Below are 19,994 nucleotides of genomic sequence, written 5' to 3' on the forward strand. Positions count from 1 at the left end.
CTGGCCCCCCTCACACAGCGCCCCTTGCTGGGCCAGGCCGGGCACCCCCCCTCACACAGCGTCCCTTGCTGGGTCAGGCCGGGGGCTCCCCCCACAGCCGGCACCCCTGCCCCGGCCCCCCCGTGCCCCGGCCATAGAGGGATGAAGCCATGTTTCCGTTGCACCGTTTATTGCTCTCCTTCGGGTGCAGATTTTACATGGCCCAGCCCGCCCGAGAAGCCAGGTGCCCCCCACCCTCCTGCCATGGAGAGCTGATCTCTGGGCAGGACAGGGGCAAGAAAGACCCAGGTGTCCTGGCTCCAAGTGCCTCCCCCGCTCTAACCACTAGACCCCACTCCCCCACCCAGAGCCAGGGAGAGAACCCAGGCGTCCTGGTTTTCTCCAAGCTCTGATTGATGCTGGGGACCTCCTCCATGCCAGCTTCCCCCTTGGTCTGGTGGGGCCCGCCCCTCCAGATCCTGGATCTCTCCTGCGGACGAGGGGGTCTTTTCAAGGGGGCCCCAGCTGGGGCTGGACGGGCATCTTCACAGTCAGCACCTGTGGGGAGACAAGGGGGCAATGAGCCATGGGGGGATGGGGTGCAGTGGGAGGGGAATGCCTGCTTATGGGGCTGGAGGGAGGGGCCACTGAGGGGGGAAGGAGTCACAGGCTGGTGGGAGGGGCACACCCAAGAGTCAGGACCACAGCTAGAGGGAGAGGAGAGACAGCCTGGGGGCGTGGTCACAGAGAGAGGGAGGAGCCACAGCCTGGGGGCGGGGTCAATGTCTTGTGGGGATGGGAGCTTTTGCCCTAGGGAATGAGTGTTCACACCGCCCTGATGCAGAGGTCCCCAGGGGGGCGTGGGGATTCCCAGGGGCAGTGGAGGTTGCCGGGGGGGTCCCAGCTTACCGCGGTGCCCCGGTGGAAGCGGGCGTGGCTGCGCTCCGGGGCGATGTCGTGCGGGATGTAGATGTCGAGGAGATAGAGCCCCGGGCCCGCCCGCAGCACGATCCGGTCCTGCCCCAGCTCCAGGGAGAGCTCCCGCGCTGAGCCCTGCGGGAGGGGTCACGAGAGCCTGAGGGGACAGGCCCGCCCCACAGCTGGCGCCCCCGCCCTACAGCGTCTCCTGCCCCACAGTGCCCCCTGCCGGGACAGACCCACCCCACAGCGTCCCTGCCCCACACCACACAGTGCCCCCTGCCGGGACAGACCCGCCCCACAGCACCCCCTTCTGGAGGAGACCTTTTCACAACCAGTGTAGCCCGCCCCACTGTACCTCCTGTTGCTACAGACCCACCCCACAGATGGTGCCTACTGCTGGGAGAGTCTGCCCAGAGCGCCCCTCTGCAGAACTCACCACTTTGGGCAGGTGGATCTCAGCCAGCAGGAATTCGGGGTAGGCTTTCACTGGCTTGGCCAGGATGGTGAATTTGGGGACCAGAGGGGAGCTGCAGAAGGAAATGGGGGAGGGGAGGAAAAGCAGGTGCTCAGCAGTGCACAGCCATCCCCACCCTGCACGCTCACCGGGGAGGGGCCACACAGGGACCCTTGCCAGGAGGGAGGGGGATCCCAGCAGAGGGAGGGGGCTCTGGGGGGAGGACATTTCAGCACCCAATTCAAAACCTTCTCTGCCCCCCTGCCCAATCGCTCTTGCCCCAAGCCCTGGGCACAGTCCCAGCTCCCCAGGGACAGCCCAACTCCATGGGACTCTGGCTCGACTCTCTGCCTTCAGCCAAGAGACACGCCCAGGCCTGAGCCTTCCAGTCAAACTCTCTCGCTCTGTCAATTTCAGCATGGGGTGGGGGGGGGGGAAGGAAGAGGGCTCAGCAGCCCCTCCCACCCACACACTGCCCCCCTCCAGCCTACATGGCCCCCCACCAATCAACTAGCCCGGGAACCATTTCTACCAGGCCAGCCAGACCCTTGCAATCACGTCAGGCTGATTACTGTTTTGCCCCACACCACGTCATTTCATTGCCCTACCCATCCCGCTGCCCGGAGTCCCTGCGCCAGACGCCCTGGGAAAGCTGGGATGTCAGGCTTTCTGGGGGTGTCCGAGAATCGTTTGGAGCCCCTGGGGGGGGAGGTCACAAGATACCTGCAGTTATATGGTCCCCCCACCCTGATGGATTTGGGCAGGGTCTCCACAGCTCAGTTGTATTTTCCATCCCTGGGTGTTTGCCAGATGGGGGCGAGTCCATTGTGTGCCCGAGAGCGGGAGGGGAGACATTTGAACGGGCAGACCCAGGCGTTAGAGCCAGAGGGGGCAGAGTCTTGGGTGTTTCAAAAAGGTGTGTGGGGGGGTAATCACACACCCCCCCAACCGCTCACCTGACGTCCATCTCTTGTATGACGGGACGGGACTTGGTGCGGATGGTCTGTTCCGAGATGGAGCCCATGAACTTCCGGTTCTTCAGGATTCGCCACTCTGCGAAGCGGCAGAGAAGGGGTTAATGGGGAGGTGAGGGGGCAGATCAGGGGCCCCAGGGTAACAGCTCCCCGCCTCCCACAGCCCTGTCAGTGCCCCTCACTCCTGACCGCAGCCTCCTGCTAGTCCAGCCCTGGGCTGGGCAGTACCCGGGTGATTGATCTCCATCTTGTATTTGTCTGCCAGCCCCTCCAGAGCTACGGTGATGAAGAACTCTTTGAAGAAGGGATCAGCCTAGCACAGAGAGAAAGGACAGCGTCAGCCGTTCCCAGGGGATGGCAGGGGGGGGTGTCACTGCATCCTGCACCTGCATCCCATTCCCCATCCACTCCACCCACATTAACTCCTCCGCTCCCCTAAGCCACAGCCGTGGGGTTAATGGGGCTGGGAGAGTCCTCCTGGCCCAGCCCAGCCGGGGCGCTCACCTCCAGCTTGCTGAAGAAGCTGGCGTTGATGACCACGTCGTAGGCGGTGCAGCCGTTCCCGCCTGTAACAGAGAACAACTGTGAGAGAACGAACCACCGACCTGATCTCTGAGCTGCCCCCCGCACCTCAGCTTGGGGTCACGCCCATCACACTCCGATCTCAGGGGCCAGACTGGAGCCTGCAACCCCAGAGGGGAAAAGCTCCGTGCCACATTTCCTGCCCCCCTGAGCAAACTAATCCCGGGGCCGGACTGGGGCCGGCGCCCCATAGAAGGGAAAGGGAGATGTGTCCTTGCTGAGGGGTAGGGGTCACAAACATTCCTGCAGAGACCACAGTAGCGTGCGTGTGTTTGTATGCTGGGGGGTCAGGGGTTCCATCCACAGGGCCAGGGTCATAGCAGCGGGGCGTCACGCCAGGGGGGCTCACTGTTGTCCAGCTCGGTGTGGGGCTCCCCCAAGCTCATGGGGATGCGGAAGGACGAGGCGCTGTCTGACTCGATCAGACACTCCAGCTCCTGGCGGCTGAGGTCGGGGGGCGGGGGGATGTGTTGCGACCGGCAGATGTTCACAAACACCTTCTCCTGGGAGCCTGTGTGAGTCTTAATGCAGAAGCCTGGAGAGAGAGGGAAAGTTCGGGGTTAGTGCCCCTCAATCCTGACCCACAGCCCCCTGCTAGCCCAGCCCTGGGGTCCCCACCACCACAGCTCTGCTGGTGCCCCTCACTCCCAACCCGGAGCCCCCTGCATCTGAGCCCTGAGGTCCTCCCACCCCAAAGTCCGTACCAGGCTGGGGCTGGATGGGTTTCGAATCAGGCACTGAGGGCATTGCACTCTGGATCTTCTGGGTGGCCTGCAGAGAAAGAGGGATGAGACAGGCACTGGACACCCCCACGGATCCCGCTCAATGACCCCTCCCAGACCCACACGCCCGCGATGAGGCCCCAGCACAGACAGTTCCTTGCGAATTAACCCACAAACACCCCCCCCACCCCCAGATCCCAGCCATGAGACTGGCCCCCCTCTCCCGAACTGTGTGGGCCGAGGGGTCTGCTCCCACCTGATCCTCCCAATAGATCCCTTGGTCATCTCTCACTCGCTCCCACCCACCCACCCACAGCCATGAGAGTACCACAAAACCCACAGGTGGGGAGGGAGCAAATCCCACCAAGTCGCTCCCTCTTGAGACCCAGCCCTGCCAGCCTCCGGGGGCTCTACTTCCCTGCCAGCGCCCCACCAGCAGAGCCAGGGTGCTCTCCCCAAAACGCTCCCCACCACAGCTCTACACCAAGGGCTGGGCTGCTCATAGACCTGGAGCAGCAGCTGTCTGAACTCCTCCTCGTCTTCCTCCTCCAGCTCTGCCGACAGCAGGGACTTGTCCGTCTGGGAGGCCATGGGCTCTACTCCGGGGATGGGGCTGCAAAGCAGACAGAACTTTAGACAGATGGACCAGCCCACGTGGTGGGGGGAGGCAGCTAGTGAGGGGGCTCTGGGGACTCCTAAGGGGATGAGCCAAACAGCCCTGCCAACCCTGAAACTGCCCCCCACCACCATGGACAGAGGGACTCATGGTTTTCCAAGCCAGGCCTGGTCCCTGCCAACATGGACTCTGGGGCAGTGCTGGAGAATGGGGCACCAGGCTTGGCAACTTGCTGGAAGGAGTTGATCTTGGGGCATTTGCCCTGGTGTGATTCAGACCTGTGGCTCTCTGACTTTCCAGATGACTGTACCCCTTTCAGGAGGCTGATTTGCCTCACGCACCCCCAGGTTTCACCTCACTTAAAAACGACTCGCTTACGAAATCAGACACGGAAATACGGAAGAGTCACAGCGCGCTACGGGCGGCCAAGCGCTTCCTTTCTCGTTTTCACCGGCTGATCATAAAATAAACCAACTGGGACATAACCCCGGCGCTCCCAGGTCAGCGCAGAGCACACAGCGCGCTGCACACGACTCACTGGCGGGAGGAAATGTTAGTTCGTGCTCATGTCGTGGCTGCTTTTTACGCCGCCTCCTGTCAAACGAGGCAATTGTCTAGATGAGCTGACGAGTCCCCTGGACGACCCGGGTCCCTGGTCGAGAACCACTGATCTACGCAGCTAAAGGGGCGGCAGGCCCCACAAGGTATCCCGCCCGCCCCCGCCCACCCACGGCCCAGCGCCAGAGAGAGCCAAGGGTCTCCCAGCTGGTGACCCCCAGTGCCACCAGCTTTGAGGAGAAGAGACTGGGTGACACTAGGCTTCCTCCCCTCTCCCCCCCCCGCGACGAGGACAGGACCCAGGAGTCCGGGCCCAGGGCAGCTGCCACCCCTCCCCCCGGGCACTGACCCTTGCCCTCCGCCCGCTGCTATTGACAAAGGCCGCCAGTGCCCCGCTGCTGCTGCTGCTGCTGCGACGCCCACTTCCGGGAGCGTGAAACCCAACCTCCGGTGTCTGTTCTCACACTTCCGGCAGCCACGGTATAACTTCCGGGGTACGGTGCGCCGCACTTCCTGTCTTCAGCCCCATTTCCTGTCACGGGGGGGTGAACTTCCGGCTCCAGGGGCTTCACTTCCGGGTGCGGTCTCCTTTCAGAGAGGCCTTTTCCGGCTTTTTGGACGCCACACTTCCGGCCGCGGCCTGCCACACTTCCTGGGCGGGAGGGGGAAAAATCCCTCCCTTCCGGCCTCCCCGCAACGCGTGTAACCTGCTTCCGGCGGAAGTGGCGGGTAGGGGTCATGGTCCTTCCCTAGAACCCTAGTCTCGCTGGTGTTCCGGAGGCCGGAAGTGGAGCTGCTGCCTGCTGGGGGCAGAGTCCTGCAGGGTGCCAATGGCTGGGGCCGCCTCGGGGTGCCCCTCGGTGTGGGGCATCTACAGCTCCATGGAGTATGGGCCTGCCCCAGAGGGGCCGGGGCCTGCCCAGGTAAGGCCCCCCCCCCCCCAGCCCCCACAGTGGGAGCCAGGACTCCTGGGTTCTCTCCCCGGCTCTGGGAGGGGAGTGGGGTCTAGTGGTTAGAGCTGGGAGCCAGGACGCCTGGGTTCTTGCCCCATCTCTGGGAGGGGGGCCCAGTGGTTAGAGCAGGGGGGGCTGGGAGCCAGGACGCCTGGGTTCTCACCCCATCTCTGGGAGAGGGGCCCAGTGGTTAGAGCAGGGGGGGCTGGGAGCCAGGACACCTGGGTTCTCGCCCCAGCTCTGCCCCAGGCTGCGTTAAGGTGGCTGAGTCCCACCAATCTCTCTGTGCCTCAGTTTCCCCACCCCCGCCGGCAGGCCAGGGTGGTGACAGCCCCTCTGGCTCCTAGGGGGGCTGTGGGGATTCAGCTGTTGCAGCCTGGCTGGCCCTGGGCCAAGGCAGAACTGCCTGGATGGCGAGATTGCACTTCCCCTTCCCTGCCCCCACCCGCGGTGCTGACCTTGGCGTAGCTGAGCCATCACCCGCGCGCGGGCGGGGGTGGGGGGATGATGCCAGGGCTGCACTGTGAGCCCAGACCTGGGGCCTGTCCCACCTGGCTTTTTCCATTGCAGACCCAGCTCTTGTCCTGCTGTGCTGACACCACAGCCAGCGTCAGCAGCTCTTCCCTAGGGAGGGGAGACAGGGACTGTACAGGAATAGAACCCAGGTGTCCTGGCTCCCAGCCCCCCTGCTCTAACCACTAGACCCCACTCTCCTCCTGGAGCCGGAGAGAACCCAGGAGTCCCCCGCCTCCTGCTCTCCCCACTAGACCCCACTCCCCTCCCAGAGCTGGGGGCAGAACCCAGGATTCCTAATTTCCAGTCCTCAAAACACAGCCCTCCATGTTAAAATACGCCGTAGTGCGGTTGGCAAGAGCTGGGCTCCAGAGATTGACAGCCAGGACTCCTGGGTTCTGTCCCAAGCGCTGGGAGGGGTGGGGTGTCTAATGAATAGAGCAGAGGCTGGCTGGAAGCCAGGGTTCCTGGGTTCTGTTCCCACCTCCGACCGTCTGTGGCTGTATGCCCTTGGGCAGGTCCATTTGCCTTCTCTGCATCTCATTCCCCCACTCCGCCCCGGGTTTAATAAAACAAGGGAACATTTCAGCTCACAGGGGTGCGTCTGTTCTGCTGCACTAAGAATCATAACGCAGTGACCCTGCTTGGAACACCCCCATCCCTGCCACAGCAGGACCCCGTCCCCTTCCATGTCCAAATGGTCATTCTACGGAGAATCCCCCTTTGCACTATAGAGCTTAGGACCCGTGGTGGCCAAGTTCTGCTTCCAGCCACTAGAGGGCAGTGTGGGGAGGGCTGTCACCCCTGGCGGGCGTGTGGTGTCTTGCCAAGGCTCAGACTGTCCGTTCCAGGGGGTGTCTTTCTCCTGCATTCTCCCACCGCAGGCTTGGCTGGAGACTCATGGTCGAAGCTTTGGGCATTTCGTGGATGGCAAGTGGTTGAAGCCGGAAGGCAGAGAAACCGCCAGCAGCACCAATCCCGCCACAGGTACGACCCCAGACCCCACGCGTGCTCCACGCAGCGAGCAAGGCAGCCGTACCTCCCTGCGCCTGACCCCGAAGGGTTAAACTGGATCTTTGGGGCCGGGGGGGGGGGGGAGAGAATGGGTCACGGGGCCTTTCCCCTCTAGAGGGCACCGGCCCCCACCCCAACCGGTGAGTCCATGTGTGAACCAAGTTTGCTGGGTCTCAGCTCAGTTCCGAGACGGGCGGATGGAGGGAGCTGTGTGCATGGGAGGGGAAAGCAGGGAGATCTGTCCATGGGCTGGTGGTTGAGGGGATGCACGTGGGGGTGATCTATCCATGGGGGGCAGCTCAGGGGTGGGGGGCAGCTGTGTGTAAGTGGGGGTCTCTCTCCCTGGCACTGCTGACACCCGGGGGGGGGGAGGGTTGGCTCCAAGGGCAGTCCAGCCCCCCACACTGACCCCCTTCCCCTCCCTAGGAGAGCTGCTGGCCACTACCCTCCAGGGGGAGGTGGAGGACGTGGAGGCTGCTATCCAAGCTGCCAAAAAAGCCTTCGACTCCTGGAGCCGCCTGCCGTGCCATGCCCGAGCCCGACACCTGCACAAGTGAGTGCTGGCTGTGAGGGGGAGATGGGGAGGGGGGGAGAAATACTTGGTCACCACCCAGTGGCCGCAGCCTGCCTGGTGTCCGCAAAGCCGCGGCGGGCTGACCCCGTCCCCTACCCTCTACAGCATGGCTCGGACCATCCAGAAGCATCAGCACCTGCTCGTGCTCCTGGAGAGCTTGGATACCGGGAAGCCAGTCGGGGAAGCCCGGGACCGCGACCTGCCCCTGGTCGTCCGACATTTCTACCACCATGCCGGCTGGGCCCAGCTCATGGCAACCGAGATGCGGGGCTGGGAGCCTCTGGGTGAGTATCTCGCCCAGGGAGTAAGGGATCCCTGCGCCCATTTGCCTGGGGGAAACTGAGGCATGTCATGGGGATAGGGATTTAGGATGCAGAACCCAGGAGTCCTGGTTCCCTCCTGTAACCACTTGATTCCCTCCCAGAGCCAGGGATGGAACCCAGGAGTCCGGGCTCCTGCTCTAACCTTTTCCCCCCGCCCCCACCCCAGGTGTGGTCGCTGCTGTTGTTACCTGGAGTTCCCCGTTGCTGCTGCTGGTCTGGAAAATCTGCCCGGCTCTGGCCATGGGTAGGTGTGTGCGCGGGGGGCACTCCACTCTGTGCCCCCTAGGGATCCCCCCCAGCCCCTCTCTAAGGGGAGAGGAAGGGTCACCCAGCTGGGATCCCCCTGTGTGATTCTCTCTCTCTGGAGCTCCCTTGCTCTGAGCCCCCCTCCTGACTCCCATCTGCTCCCCCAGGGAACACTGTGGTTCTCCTCCCACCCCCCTGCGCCCGGCTCTCTGCCCTGCTGCTGGCCGAGCTGGGGGCCCAGGCCGGGCTGCCCCCCGGGGTGCTGAATGTGCTGACGGGGGAGGGGGCGCTGGCCGAGGTGCTGGCCGGCTACCCCGGGGTGGATGGTGTGGCTGTGGTCGGCTCCGTGGAGGTACGTGCCTGACGGCGGGGGGGAGGGGTCTGTCCCCCTCCCTCCACCGGGCGGGCTGCAGGGGGAGAGAGCTGGGGGGGCTGGTGCTGGTCTCTTGGGGGGAGCTGCCATAGTCTTGGTTGGGGGGATGGGAGGAGGCTCAGAAGAGCTGACGGGGGGTGGGGGGGATGCCATGTCAGGGGGCAGGAGGCTGGCCTGGGGGATGGGGAGCCGGTCTCAAGGGGGAGGGGACAATGGGAGGCCGGGGGTTGGGAAGCTGGACGTTGGGAGTAGCTAGACTGGGGGGGGGGGGAGCTAGGCTGGTGGGGGGGCTGGGCTGGTGGAGTTGGGGGCTGCCCCCAGCCCCAAACCCAGCAGTTCCCCTCTCTTCTCCCCCTCCCCCCCACAGGTGGGGCGCTTGCTGCGACGCGCCACGGCCGGCAGGGGCGCCAGGCTCTCGCTGCAGCTGGGGGGTGAAACCGTGGTCGTCGTCTTCGACTCGGCCGACTTGGACGAGGCCGCCGTGGGGCTGAGCGACGCCGTGAGCTGCCGGCGGGGCCAGGTGAGCAGGGCCGCGCCGGCCCCCGTCCAGCGCCCCCGGCGGGGACTGGGCTCCTCAGGATCGGGACTCTGTGGCCCCCTAGTGGCCGCAGCCTGCCTCGCCGCCAGGGCCTGGCCTGTGCCCTGAAGGGGGCGCTGGTGTCACGTTAACCCCTTCCCCCCCAGGCTCCTGGCGCCGGGGCGCTGCTGCTGGTGCAGGAGGCCGTGGCCGAGGCGCTGCTGCAGCGGCTGAAGACGAGGCTGGGGAAGCTGCGTGTGGGGGACCCGCTGGACAAGGCCATGGATGGGGGGGCCCTGGCGGATGAAGCCCAGCGGGTCGCCATACAGACCTACGTGGAGGAGGCCCAGGCAGAGGGGGCTGAGGTGAGGGACTGGTACAGTGCTGGGAGGGAGGGGGGGCGGATTCTGGGAGCCAGGACGCCTGGGTTCTATCTCTGGCTCTGGGTGGGGCGTGGGGTCTAGTGGTTAGAGCGGAGGGGGGGTGGGGCTGGGAGCCAGGACATCTGGGTTCTCCCCCTGGCTCTGGCAGGGGAGTGTCTGTCTCTGGGGCTCACGTGCTGCTGTCTCCCCACTCTCAGATCTTCCAGGCCTGGGCAGCGCTCCCGGCCCGAGGGCCGTTCTACCCCCCGACCCTGATCACTGGCGTGGCCAGCACCTCCCGCTGTGTCCGGGAGCAGGTAGGGGATGACCCTGCGTGGGGAAGCGGCGACCTCAGGTGGTCGCAATTGGAACTGCAGCTCTTTGCTTTTCCCGTGATTCCCCCCCATTCCCTGCAGCCCAGCACCCCTTCTCTTCCAAGACTTGTCTTGTCCCCCCCCCGCTGCAGGTCCTTGGGCCGGTGCTGGTGGTGCTGCCCTTCCGGACCGCCAAGGAGGCCGTGGCGTTGGGGAACAACCGCCCATCCGGGCTGGCGGCCAGCGTGTGGACCGAGAACCTGCCCCTGGCCATGGAGGTGGCGCAAAGGTCAGTCCTGAACCTGGGGCCTGGCTCCAGCATCCGGCTCCAGCTCCCTCTCCCCACCCCGTGACTCCGTTCCTAGAACTGCAGGGATGTGGCTCAGGATTCTGCCCCCCTGCCAAGGAAATCCAGTCCCAGCATCACAGACCCCCTGCCCCCGACCTGTCTGCACGCCCCAACTTGTTACACTCGAGTGCCCAGGCGCCAGACACCCGCAGCACCCCCAATTCGCTGCCTACGTGGCCGCAGCCTCCCCAGTTTGACTAGCATCCCTTCAGTTCAACCCTCGCCCTGGCGCTCGGCCCTTGGACCTGCCCGTAGTCAAACCAAGGAGACTTATTGGCTGCGGCTGAAGTAGAAGCTGTTGTACGGATTGAAAACATATGGCAACAGCTGGAAAAGAGACAGAAAACACCATCTTGCGCCTGTCCTCTGGCGTGGCAGAACCCGCCGTTTCTTTATTATTGAGACGCACGATAGCCGCGTTTGTCTGATTTAAACTCTCACAGTTGGGCAAAATTAGGGGTTTTTAGGCTTTTCTTTCCCCCCCGTTTACATTTTCATAGCTGCAGGGGGCCCCAGCCAATCATTATTTCACGACACCAGCCGTTGAGAGTCAAAGAGTTAAAGCCCGAGAGCTGTCAACACCTACGCTGTCAGCAAGGTGTGTGACAAGGTGCAACTGAACCAGCCTCCCTTCACAAGTTCCCCCGCAGGGGTTTTCACACCTTGCCTGGACGTGCGCTTTGACTGGTGTCGGTGGAAATTTTTTTTTTTTTTTGTGGGCTGAGGTGTGTGTGTTTGTGGGGCAAGAGTGATGCTTGCTAGCACCGAGAGAGAAAAATCTGTCCTCCCCACGCTTCCTCCCCGTTAGTGAGGTGCTTGTCCAGTCGAGAGAGCCGGCACCAATTTTCAGGAGGCCTTCTCGCTGGCAGAACATCACCTCCCTGGTGGGCCATCGCCGGCCCTTCTTTCTCCGGTTATGGGGTGTTTCTTGCCATGGCCAGGGGATTTGGTTAACAACCTAGTTTCCAAGGCCAGAAGAATTGTTGTGATCATCTGCTCTGATCTCCTACATAAAAGGCCAGAGACCGGCCTCCAAGTTGTTCCCCGAGCAGAGTTTTTAGAGAGGCAGCCAAGTTTGATTGAACAGTTGCCCGTGATGGAGAGCCCACCCCGGCCCTTGGGAAACTGTTCTCACGGTTAGTTACCGCCACTGTTAAAAATGTGCATCTTATTTCCCGTCTGAATTTGTCTCCCCTCAAACCCCCGTGGGTGGCCGTGTTGGCCCTGTCTCTGCTCGCGTCATTTAGCGTCTGAACATCAGTTTGCCCCGTTGGTCGGCTTCTTCCCTGTCTTTTTCCTGGCCTCTTTTGCACCTTGGCCAAGCGCAAAACCCAGGCTTCGTCGGCTTTGCCGGGCCCGGCTGAAAACTATCGTCTGTCCTCACGCTTGACTGAACTTTAGGGATGTGGGGATGGCCGGATCTTGTCCGGCTGTCCCATCTGGCGCCGAGGCAAGACCTGACTGGGGTTTGTCCAGCCTGTTCTCAAAACCCTCCCGTGACGGCGATCCCGCGACCTCCTGGGGCAACCGAGTCGAGAACTCAACTAGCCTTCGAGTTAGGAAGCTTTCCCTGGTGTCTACCCTCAATTTCCGTGCTGCTGATTCCCTTCTTGGGAGAAATACGGAGCCCCAGCCCCTCCTGCGTTTGCAGTCCCCCGCCCCCCGACTTCCCCATGGGCCAGTTTCCCCTCCGGGTTCCCGGCTTCCTTCCACGCGCCCACAGCAGCCGCTACGAGCGGCGAATTTGGCGCTTTCGCCGAGGCCCAACGTGGCTGGTAGGGCAGGTCGCGGGGTAACGACTCGTCACTTGTACCTACCCTCTGTTGTCAACCTGGAGCCCCGGGTCTTGGCTTCCCCGGGCTCTGGCCCCCCCCTTCTCTGCCCCCGTCTCCTAATCTCGCTCTCCGTCGCAGCCTGCAGGTCGGCACCGTCTGGATCAACGGGCAGAACCTCTTTGACGCGGCCGCGGGCGTCGGCGGCAGCAAAGAAAGCGGGAACGGCTGGGCCGGGGGCAGGGAGGTGAGTGGGGCTGAGCTGGGGGGGAGGGAGGGATGCCAGCCTGGAGGGGCCGTTGGTTCTGACCTGTCCTCCCCCCCCAGGGCCTCTATGAATATGTCAGACCAAGCTGGCAGAGCCGTCCCCGGCCTGTCCCCATGGAGCTGGACTACAAAACCTTCACTGGAGGCTGTGACGCAGACACACCCCCTGTTCCCGGGAGCAGCGGGGTCGCCTGCCCCCCAGGACCTGAACTGGGGGAAAACATACCAAGGTAGTAACGCCTCGTGTTCCCCTAGAACTGCCACCCCTTGCCTGGCGCAAAGACGCGGCTCCTCTGGGGTGGGGCGCAGGGGCTGGTTATACGGGGACCCCTCATCCGGCATGGAGATGCAGCCCCTCTGGGGTGGGGCACATGGGCTGGTTATATGGGGACCCTTCATCTGGCACGGAGATGCGGCCCCTCTGGGGTGGGGCATGGGGGCTGATTATACAGGGCCCCTCATCAGGCGCGAAGACACAGCCCCCTATGGGGGGGTGCAGGGGTTGCTTATACGAGGACACCTCGTCCAGTGTGGAGACGCAGCCCCAATGGGGTAGGGTGCAGTGGCTCTCTGAGTGTGAAGGTTCAGGGCTCACCTCACACCTCCCCTTGTGTGTCCGCAGGGTGGACAGGACCTACAAGCTGCACTACGGAGGGTCTCAGAAGCGCCCTGAGGGAATGGCCTCACGCCCCGTCCTTGACCCGGCTGGCAAAGTGCTGGCGTACGTCGCGGAGGGCAGCACCAAGGACATCCGCAACGCGGTGGAGGCGGCTCACAAGGCCGCGCCAGGGTGAGAAGGGAACCGTCTCAGGACGCCTGGGTTCTATCCCCAGCTCTGGGAGGGGAAGGAAGGGCTAGTAGTTAGATTGGGGGGGGGGTTGGGGGGGGGCTGGAGCCAGGACGCCTGGGTTCTATCCCTGGCTTTGCCATTGAACTCGCTGTTTACCCTTGGTGCCTCAGTTTCCCCGTGTACATAGTCAGGTCTCTGCTTGCGGCATGAGACCCAGCTGCAGTTCGTAGCCCTCCCTGAATTCCCGGGCCAGGAGGTGCCAGCCTAGAGCAAAGTATCGCCTGCTCCCTGGCCCACTGCCTGGCGCTACTAACCTCAGCCCCACTTCCTGGCCTCGCCCCTCTTATCACTTCTCCCGGGACGTGAGCAACCGAGTTCTTGGAACTGGAAAGTCCCTGTCTTTTTGCAGCTGGACTTTGACTGAGGCGGCTGGGACCCGCCCCTCGTCTCGCCCCGCTGGGAACATTTCGCTCCTCGAGGAGCCCTGCCCGGCAGCCGGGTTGAAGGAGAGCCGGGGAGGGGAGGGGAGGGGCGGGGGCGGGGTTGGCATCCCATAGAGCTGGGCGCAATGTGGGAGTGGACCAAACGGGGGGGGGGAGGGGGGAGGATAATTTTTGCCTAAATTTTCCACTGAAAAATGTCCGGTTTTTTTGCTTTTGATGAAAGTTTGAGGCCGTTGGGACGGTGTTTGACCCCAGACTGGACAGTTTCCCTCCCCCCACCCCCCCAAGGGATAGTTTGGATCCAGAACTGCCACTGCTCGGCCTCATGGGAGCCCCTGCCCATGGTGCCTCATGGGAGATGTAGTTCAGCTGCCCCATTCTCCTGGAGGCCAGGTTCCTGTGTCTGTCTCCCCCATGATGCATCATGGTCTTGCTGGAGCTGCTGCCTTGCCTCGTGGGCGTGGTAGTTCTGTTGCCTCATGCTCCCTTTTTCCTTTAGGGGCTCGTTGGCCAGACTACATCTCCCATGATGCACCATGGTCTCACCTCATGGGGAGGGGAAATTGTGGGAGTCCCTGGCTGTGGTGCATCATGGGAGTGGTAGTCCCATTTTTCTTTCTAGGCCAAGCTGCATTTCCCATGATGCACCACAATCACCCTCTCTAGGACAGGGGAGGCAGTTGCATCATGGGAGCCCCTGGCCATGGTGCATCATGGTCCCATTCGTCTTTGTCTAGGAGGGTCTTTTTCACTAGGAGGGTGGTGAAGCACTGGAATGGGTTACCTAGGGGGGTGGTGGAATCTCCATCCTTAGAGGTTTTTAAGCTGAGGCTTGACAAAGCCCTGGCTGGGATGATATAGCTGAGGTTAGTCCTGCTTTGAGCAGGGGGTTGGACTAGATACCTCCTGAGGTCCCTTCCAGCTCTAATATTCTATGATTCTATGACTCCATGACTGAACTGCATCTCCTCTGAAGCACCACAGGCTCCCTTCTTGGTGAAGGGAGAAGAATCACAGTTGCCCCCTTGGCTGTGGTGCCTCATGGGAGTTGTAGTTCATTTACCTCGTGTTCCTCTAGGGGTTCCTCAGCTGAACTGCATCTCCCATCATGCACCACAGCTCCCCTGCTCTGGGAGGGGGGAGGAGATTGCATCATGGGAACCCCTAGCTGTGGTGCATCATGGGAGTTGTAGTTCAGGCACCTCCTGCTCCATTCTGTTCTGTAGGGCGGGCTTCCGCCCTGGACTACACCGCCCCCAGCGGGGAGCCACCGCGTGTGTGGCAGAGGGTGACCAAACTCCCCCAAGGCCTCACCTGGTCTGACCTGCAGGGAGTTCCCGTCCCACCCTGACTCTGGCGTTTCCCCCCACAATCCACAGGGCCACGCCCAGCGCTGTGGAGGGCAGCCCCTGAGATTGTGGGTGCCTGAGACGGGAGGCGTTCCAAAATGGTTACATTGCACCCGCTGGGAGAGACGCCGCTTTGCCTGGCGGATTGGTGGCGCGGTGCTAGCGCCTGGGAACCTGGCCCCGGTCCCGCTGTGTCAGGTGCTGACCAGACCCGGAAGGAAACACTGGGAGGATTCCTCCTTGGGTCGGGGGGCGGGGGAGGGAAGGCCGGAGAGGGGCCAAGAGAAAGGTGCAGGGGTAGGCGTGGCAGCTGGGCCTGGGAAAGGAGCCCAGAAACACTTCCGTATTGCTTCACTGCACGAGCCAATTGGCATAATCTACTCGGCCAGCAGGCAGCGCCCAGGCTACGCCTCAGCCCCTGCTCAGATCTGGAGGAGCACCGGGCTGGGAGTGTGGGGGGCTGATCGTTTGTGGGGGGCAAAACACTGTTAGAATGGGGCTTTAATCCAGTTGGAATCAACTCTGCAGTGCGCTGGGTTAGAGCGGGGGGGGTCCTGGGAGCCAGGACTCCTGGGTTCTATCCCAGTTCTGTCTCTCCCGCCAGATGGGGAAGCCGGGCGGCCCACGCCCGGGCGCAGGTGCTGTACTACGTGGCGGAGAACCTGGAGCTGCGGCGGGAGGAGGTGGCGTCACGGCTGGGGGCGCTGACGGGCGTCCCCCCCAAGGAGGCGCGGCGGGAGGTGGACCTGGGCCTCGAGCGGCTCTTCCACTGGGCAGCCTACTGCGATAAAGCCGGGGGGGCCGTGCAGGTGGGCAGCCCCCGAGGGGCGGGGTGGGGTTCAGAGCACCCCTACGGACACGGAGCAGCCGGACAGGAACGCCGGGGGAGGAGGGGTGGGCTGCAGCTGAAGGGGTGGGATTTGGGGGGGGTGGCCATGTTTGGAGGTGGGGGGGCATAGTGGATTTTCTGGTGGTGAGGGACGGGGGGGGGTGGAGTCCCTGGGGGCCGGGGCCTGTAGGGGCTGGGTTTATTCTTTCTCTAGGGCTGGACGTAGGGGGGGCCTCGGGATTTACCCCTCCGGCATCTGCTCCCCAGGAGACCCCCCTGCACGGGACCACCCTGCATCTCCGCCAGCCCCTGGGCGTCGTGGGCATCGCCTGCCCAGACGAATGCCCCCTGCTGAGCTTCCTCAGCTTGCTGGCCCCCGCTGTGGCCCGGGGCAACGCCGTGGTGATGATCCCCAGCCCGCGCTACCCGCTGCCCGCCCTGGATCTCTGCCAGGTACCCCCCAGCGCCGATCCCACCTCAGCCACCCACCCACAGCATCGCCTGGGGGCTAGCCCCTCCCCCCCGCGCGCCTCAGTTTACCCTCACCACAAAGGGGGTAATCACCCTTCCCTGTTGAGGATGTTGCTGTCAAGAGGCCACGGGGCGGGTGAGGGCCACGGCATTCTGAGACCCTCGGCCCGGGGAGCGAACCCCGGAGTCCTGGCTCCCAGCCCCCCCCTACTCTAACCACTAGACCTCACTCCCCTCCTGGTGCTGAGAGCCGTAACAATAGGTCAAATGGCGCGGTCCCCTCCTGCCCCCTCTGTGCTGCTCCGGCTGGGGTGACCACGCAAGCCAATTCAGGATTACACAGCGTGAAGAAGCCCCATCATCCCCCCGTCACGCCCACGATTGGGGTCCCGATTGCGCTGGGCGCTGCACAGCTCCCCCTCCTCCCATCTGATCTCAACAGGGGGACCCCGTGGCATTAATCTCACAGATGTGTCCCGGATCCCTGGGCCCGCCGCCTAGAACAGACCAGCACCATGCTCAGCGCAGACTGCCGGAAACGGGGCAGATGCCCCCCCCCCCCCAAGCCCTGGGGGGTTTATTCTGTCATTAGATTCACCAAACCAGTGACAAACGAGGTGCGGGGGGCCCCGCGCTGGTGTGCAAGAAGCCAAAACACTGTCCCCAGTAGGCGCCCCGGCCCCTGCTTCACCATCCAGGCAACGGGCCTTTATGATGAGAAGTTCCCGAAAACCCAGCTCGCCGCAGACGAGGTCCCAGCGGCTCAGCCGCCCGCCCCCAGCTCCACAGAATTTCAGATCTGACCCATCCAAGCCGCGTCCCACCCAGAGACCCCGGGGAGGATGAAGGCTGGGTGTCCCAGACGGGGTGGGTAACAACGCTGTCCTCCGAGCCGCCGGTCAACCCCCGCGAGATTTTATTCCTCAAGAAACCGAGCAGCAGAGAGTTACTAAACGGGGAAAAGAACCGCAGCCGTTCCGCACGGGCGCGTTGGGCCCGCGGTTTCCCTTTTATATCTGCCCCGTGTTTTGAGCCCGCAGGACCTTGCTTTGCTGAGCCCCTGCCCCGCCCCTTTGAAGTAACCTGCAGTTTCCTGCACGTTTCCGGCAGGCAGCCAACCGCTCACTCGGATCAGAGCAGGGCTCGGGCCAAGGGAGGTGATGTTGTTCGCTTCCTGCCCCGTCTCCCCGCTTTGATCTTGAGGTTGACTGAGCCCAATCACGTACCTAGCCATGCAAACAAACACGCTCAGGGTTGTTGGCCCCGATAACAGCTCTGGTCACCACGCACAGGCGGATTTGCCAGACTTCTTGTCAAGCTGGCCCGGCCTGCCTCGCTGGTTTGCCGTGCCACGCCGCCTCTGAAAGGTCCCCTTGGAGGAACACGTCCGTGCCAGACCCCCCAGGGGTCCTGCTCTCCCGCTAGGACCGGCCACATGGCCTCTGAGCCTGAGCCCTGGGGCTCCAGCCACCCCTGCTTCGCCCCCCACCCCCAGCTCTGCCCAGTGGCTGCAACCGACCCAGATACTGGGAAGAGACTGGGCCCAGCTGCATGGCCCCCCCTGGTCCCCTCCCAGGCAGGGTCTGTGGGGCGCACTCCACACAGAGCAGGTGGTTAGTCACCTGCACGGAGCAGCTGTAACCCTTCTTGCACCCACACGGCAGCAGTGCAAAGTTATGGGGAAACTGAGGCACGCACGGGGGGGGAGGGTGTGTGTACAAATATGACAGCAGCCTCCCACCTCATCACAGCACAAGGTACAGCTGGTGCGCTCCCGGCCCATGTAACCTGATTTAGCCTTCTCGTTAAGGAGCCCGTTAATTAACTTCCCGCACTGCTTGTTTACGCTGCTAATCATGGAGCACCCGGGGCTCCCCTGCCAGGACACCAGGCCAGCTGTGGCCAGATGTTCCCCTTGACTCAGCTGCGCGGGCTGCATCAAAGCATGGAAACGTTTCTCACGTCTTCATGGGACGCCCGCCAGGGCTTTGTCTCTGCAACACCCTAACCACTAGCCCCCCCCCGAGCCTGGGAGAGAACCCAGGAGTCCTGGCTCCCAGCTCCCCCCCCCCACTCTAACCAGCAGATCCCCCTCCTTTTCCAGAGCCAGGGAGAGAACCCAGGAGTCCTGGCTCCCGCCCTCCCCCACGGCTCTAACCACTAGACCCCCTCCTTTCCCAGAGCTGGGCTAGAACCCAGGAGTCCTGGCACGCTGCCCCCCCTTGATTCTGGCTGCTCATGGGACCCATCTGCTTCCTCCCCACGCCCCAGATCTTCAACACCTCGGACGTGCCCGGGGGGGTGGTGAACGTTGTGACGGGGAATCGGGACCATCTGAGCCGGACGCTGGCCCAACACCAGGACGTTCAGGCCATGTGGTACTTCGGGTCCTCGCAGGTGAGTGCAGTTCCCACCTCCAGGCCTGCCCCCGCCCCTTCCCCATTCCCCACCCACCCCCTGCCTGTCTCTGCCCAGGCGCCCCTTAGAGGGCAAGGCCCCCCCACTTCCTGCGTCCTCCTTTAACCCTTTCTCTCCTGCAGGGCTCCCAATTCGTGGAGTGGGCCTCGGCTGAGAACCTGAAGCGGACCTGGGTGAGCCACGGGGCCCCCCGGCAGTGGGAGACCCCAGCCCAGGGGGCAGGGGAGGAGTTTCTGCACCAGGCCACCCAGTGTAAGAACGTCTGGATCCCCATGGGCGAGATCTTTGCCAACTGAAGCCGGGATCCCCCCCCCGTCCCCAGAACTACGCAGCCCAAGGGTTATAATAAAAAGGCTTGGTATTGATTAACCCTGCCTCTGCTGGGAGTCTGTCTCCTGTCACTGCCTGAGTGGAGAAACTGAGGCACAAGGCTGGGGGGGAGGGGGGAAGAGAGAACCAACCTGGGGTCTTGGCTCCCAGACCCTCTGCTCTAACTGCTACATTCCACTCTCCTCCCAGAGCTTAAGGGAATGGAACTCAGGACTCCTGGGTTCTCTCCCCAGTTCTGGGAGGAGTGTGGGGGCCAGTGGGTTCGAGGGTTTAGGGGGCTGGGAACCAGGACTCCTGGGTTCTTTTGTTAGGGGCAGGGGAGTTACCCAGTGCAGCCTCTGCTCTTCCAGTGCATCACTCCTCCCGGCTCACGGCCTTAGGGGTCTGTAAGCAGCCCCAGATCCTAGCAACATTGCCCAACCCCAGCTGCCAGCTCCCCCCCTCCCTCCCCCCAACTCCCTGCGGGGGAGACGCAGACGGTAAATCACTGGGGCTTCCCCTGTGCAGGGCTGGGCCTGTTGCCACCTGGCCAAGAGCCCTGGGCAGGAAGGAGGAGCCTTGAGCAGAGAGACAAGGCTTAGGGGTGGGGTAGGGTTGTTATGAAACTCAAATTTATTGTCGCTGGTAAATGATCACGGTTTGCCAACCAGCCTCGGTCTCTTAGCCTTAGCATGCACCCAGTCCGCGTGAGTCTGTCCCCGCGCTCTTCCCCACTCCCCTCCCAGCCCTGGCAGAGAACCCAGGAGTCCTGGCTCCCAGCCTCCCACAGCACCAAAGTGGGTTAGAACGGGAGGGGGGCAGGGGGCTGAAGTTCAGACCAGTGATATACAGACTTGGTGTTTTAAAAGGGTCCATGTCACAAAGCTGGAGACGATTACGAACCAGACCAGCCAGGAGGAAGAATTTAGTCCAGAAAAGGGGAATGATAAATGGAAATTGTCTACAGCCTCTTTACTGGATGCCCAAAAAACAGGCCGTACT

General features: G+C 63.0%; 2 protein-coding genes across 3 annotated transcripts; one reads left to right on the plus strand and one right to left on the minus strand.

Annotated features, from left to right (window-relative positions):
• Nucleotides 1-158: 158 nt before the first annotated feature.
• Nucleotides 159-5,283, minus strand: PIH1D1 (PIH1 domain containing 1). Of its 2 annotated transcripts, none has more exons than XM_067552250.1 (10): nucleotides 5,156-5,283; nucleotides 4,140-4,245; nucleotides 3,615-3,681; nucleotides 3,260-3,445; nucleotides 2,833-2,894; nucleotides 2,557-2,641; nucleotides 2,311-2,407; nucleotides 1,337-1,427; nucleotides 889-1,032; nucleotides 159-537 (listed from the first exon to the last, which is right to left on the minus strand). In XM_067552250.1, the coding sequence occupies exons 2-10, from the start codon at nucleotides 4,221-4,223 to the stop codon at nucleotides 490-492; spliced, it is 864 nt and encodes a 287-aa protein (XP_067408351.1). In that variant the 5' UTR covers nucleotides 4,224-4,245; nucleotides 5,156-5,283; the 3' UTR covers nucleotides 159-489. The 2 variants fall into 2 exon arrangements, with proteins under 2 accessions (XP_067408351.1, XP_067408350.1); XM_067552249.1 differs by lacking the exon at nucleotides 5,156-5,283 and adding an exon at nucleotides 4,787-4,906 and having other exon boundaries at nucleotides 2,518-2,641.
• Nucleotides 5,284-5,607: 324 nt separating this feature from the next.
• Nucleotides 5,608-19,697, plus strand: ALDH16A1 (aldehyde dehydrogenase 16 family member A1). Its single transcript, XM_067552132.1, has 17 exons — nucleotides 5,608-5,729; nucleotides 7,124-7,259; nucleotides 7,713-7,839; nucleotides 7,966-8,144; nucleotides 8,350-8,427; nucleotides 8,597-8,781; nucleotides 9,170-9,322; nucleotides 9,487-9,684; nucleotides 9,900-9,998; nucleotides 10,148-10,284; nucleotides 12,258-12,363; nucleotides 12,444-12,613; nucleotides 13,006-13,173; nucleotides 15,570-15,774; nucleotides 16,062-16,247; nucleotides 18,537-18,662; nucleotides 18,806-19,697. The coding sequence occupies exons 1-17, from the start codon at nucleotides 5,637-5,639 to the stop codon at nucleotides 18,977-18,979; spliced, it is 2,520 nt and encodes an 839-aa protein (XP_067408233.1). The 5' UTR covers nucleotides 5,608-5,636; the 3' UTR covers nucleotides 18,980-19,697.
• Nucleotides 19,698-19,994: the final 297 nt, after the last annotated feature.

The sequence above is a fragment of the Emydura macquarii genome, unplaced genomic scaffold (assembly GCF_026122565.2).
Source record: "Emydura macquarii macquarii isolate MOO-44397 ecotype Brisbane River unplaced genomic scaffold, CSIRO-AGI_Emac_v2 contig_1386, whole genome shotgun sequence".
NCBI lineage: Eukaryota > Metazoa > Chordata > Testudines > Chelidae > Emydura > Emydura macquarii.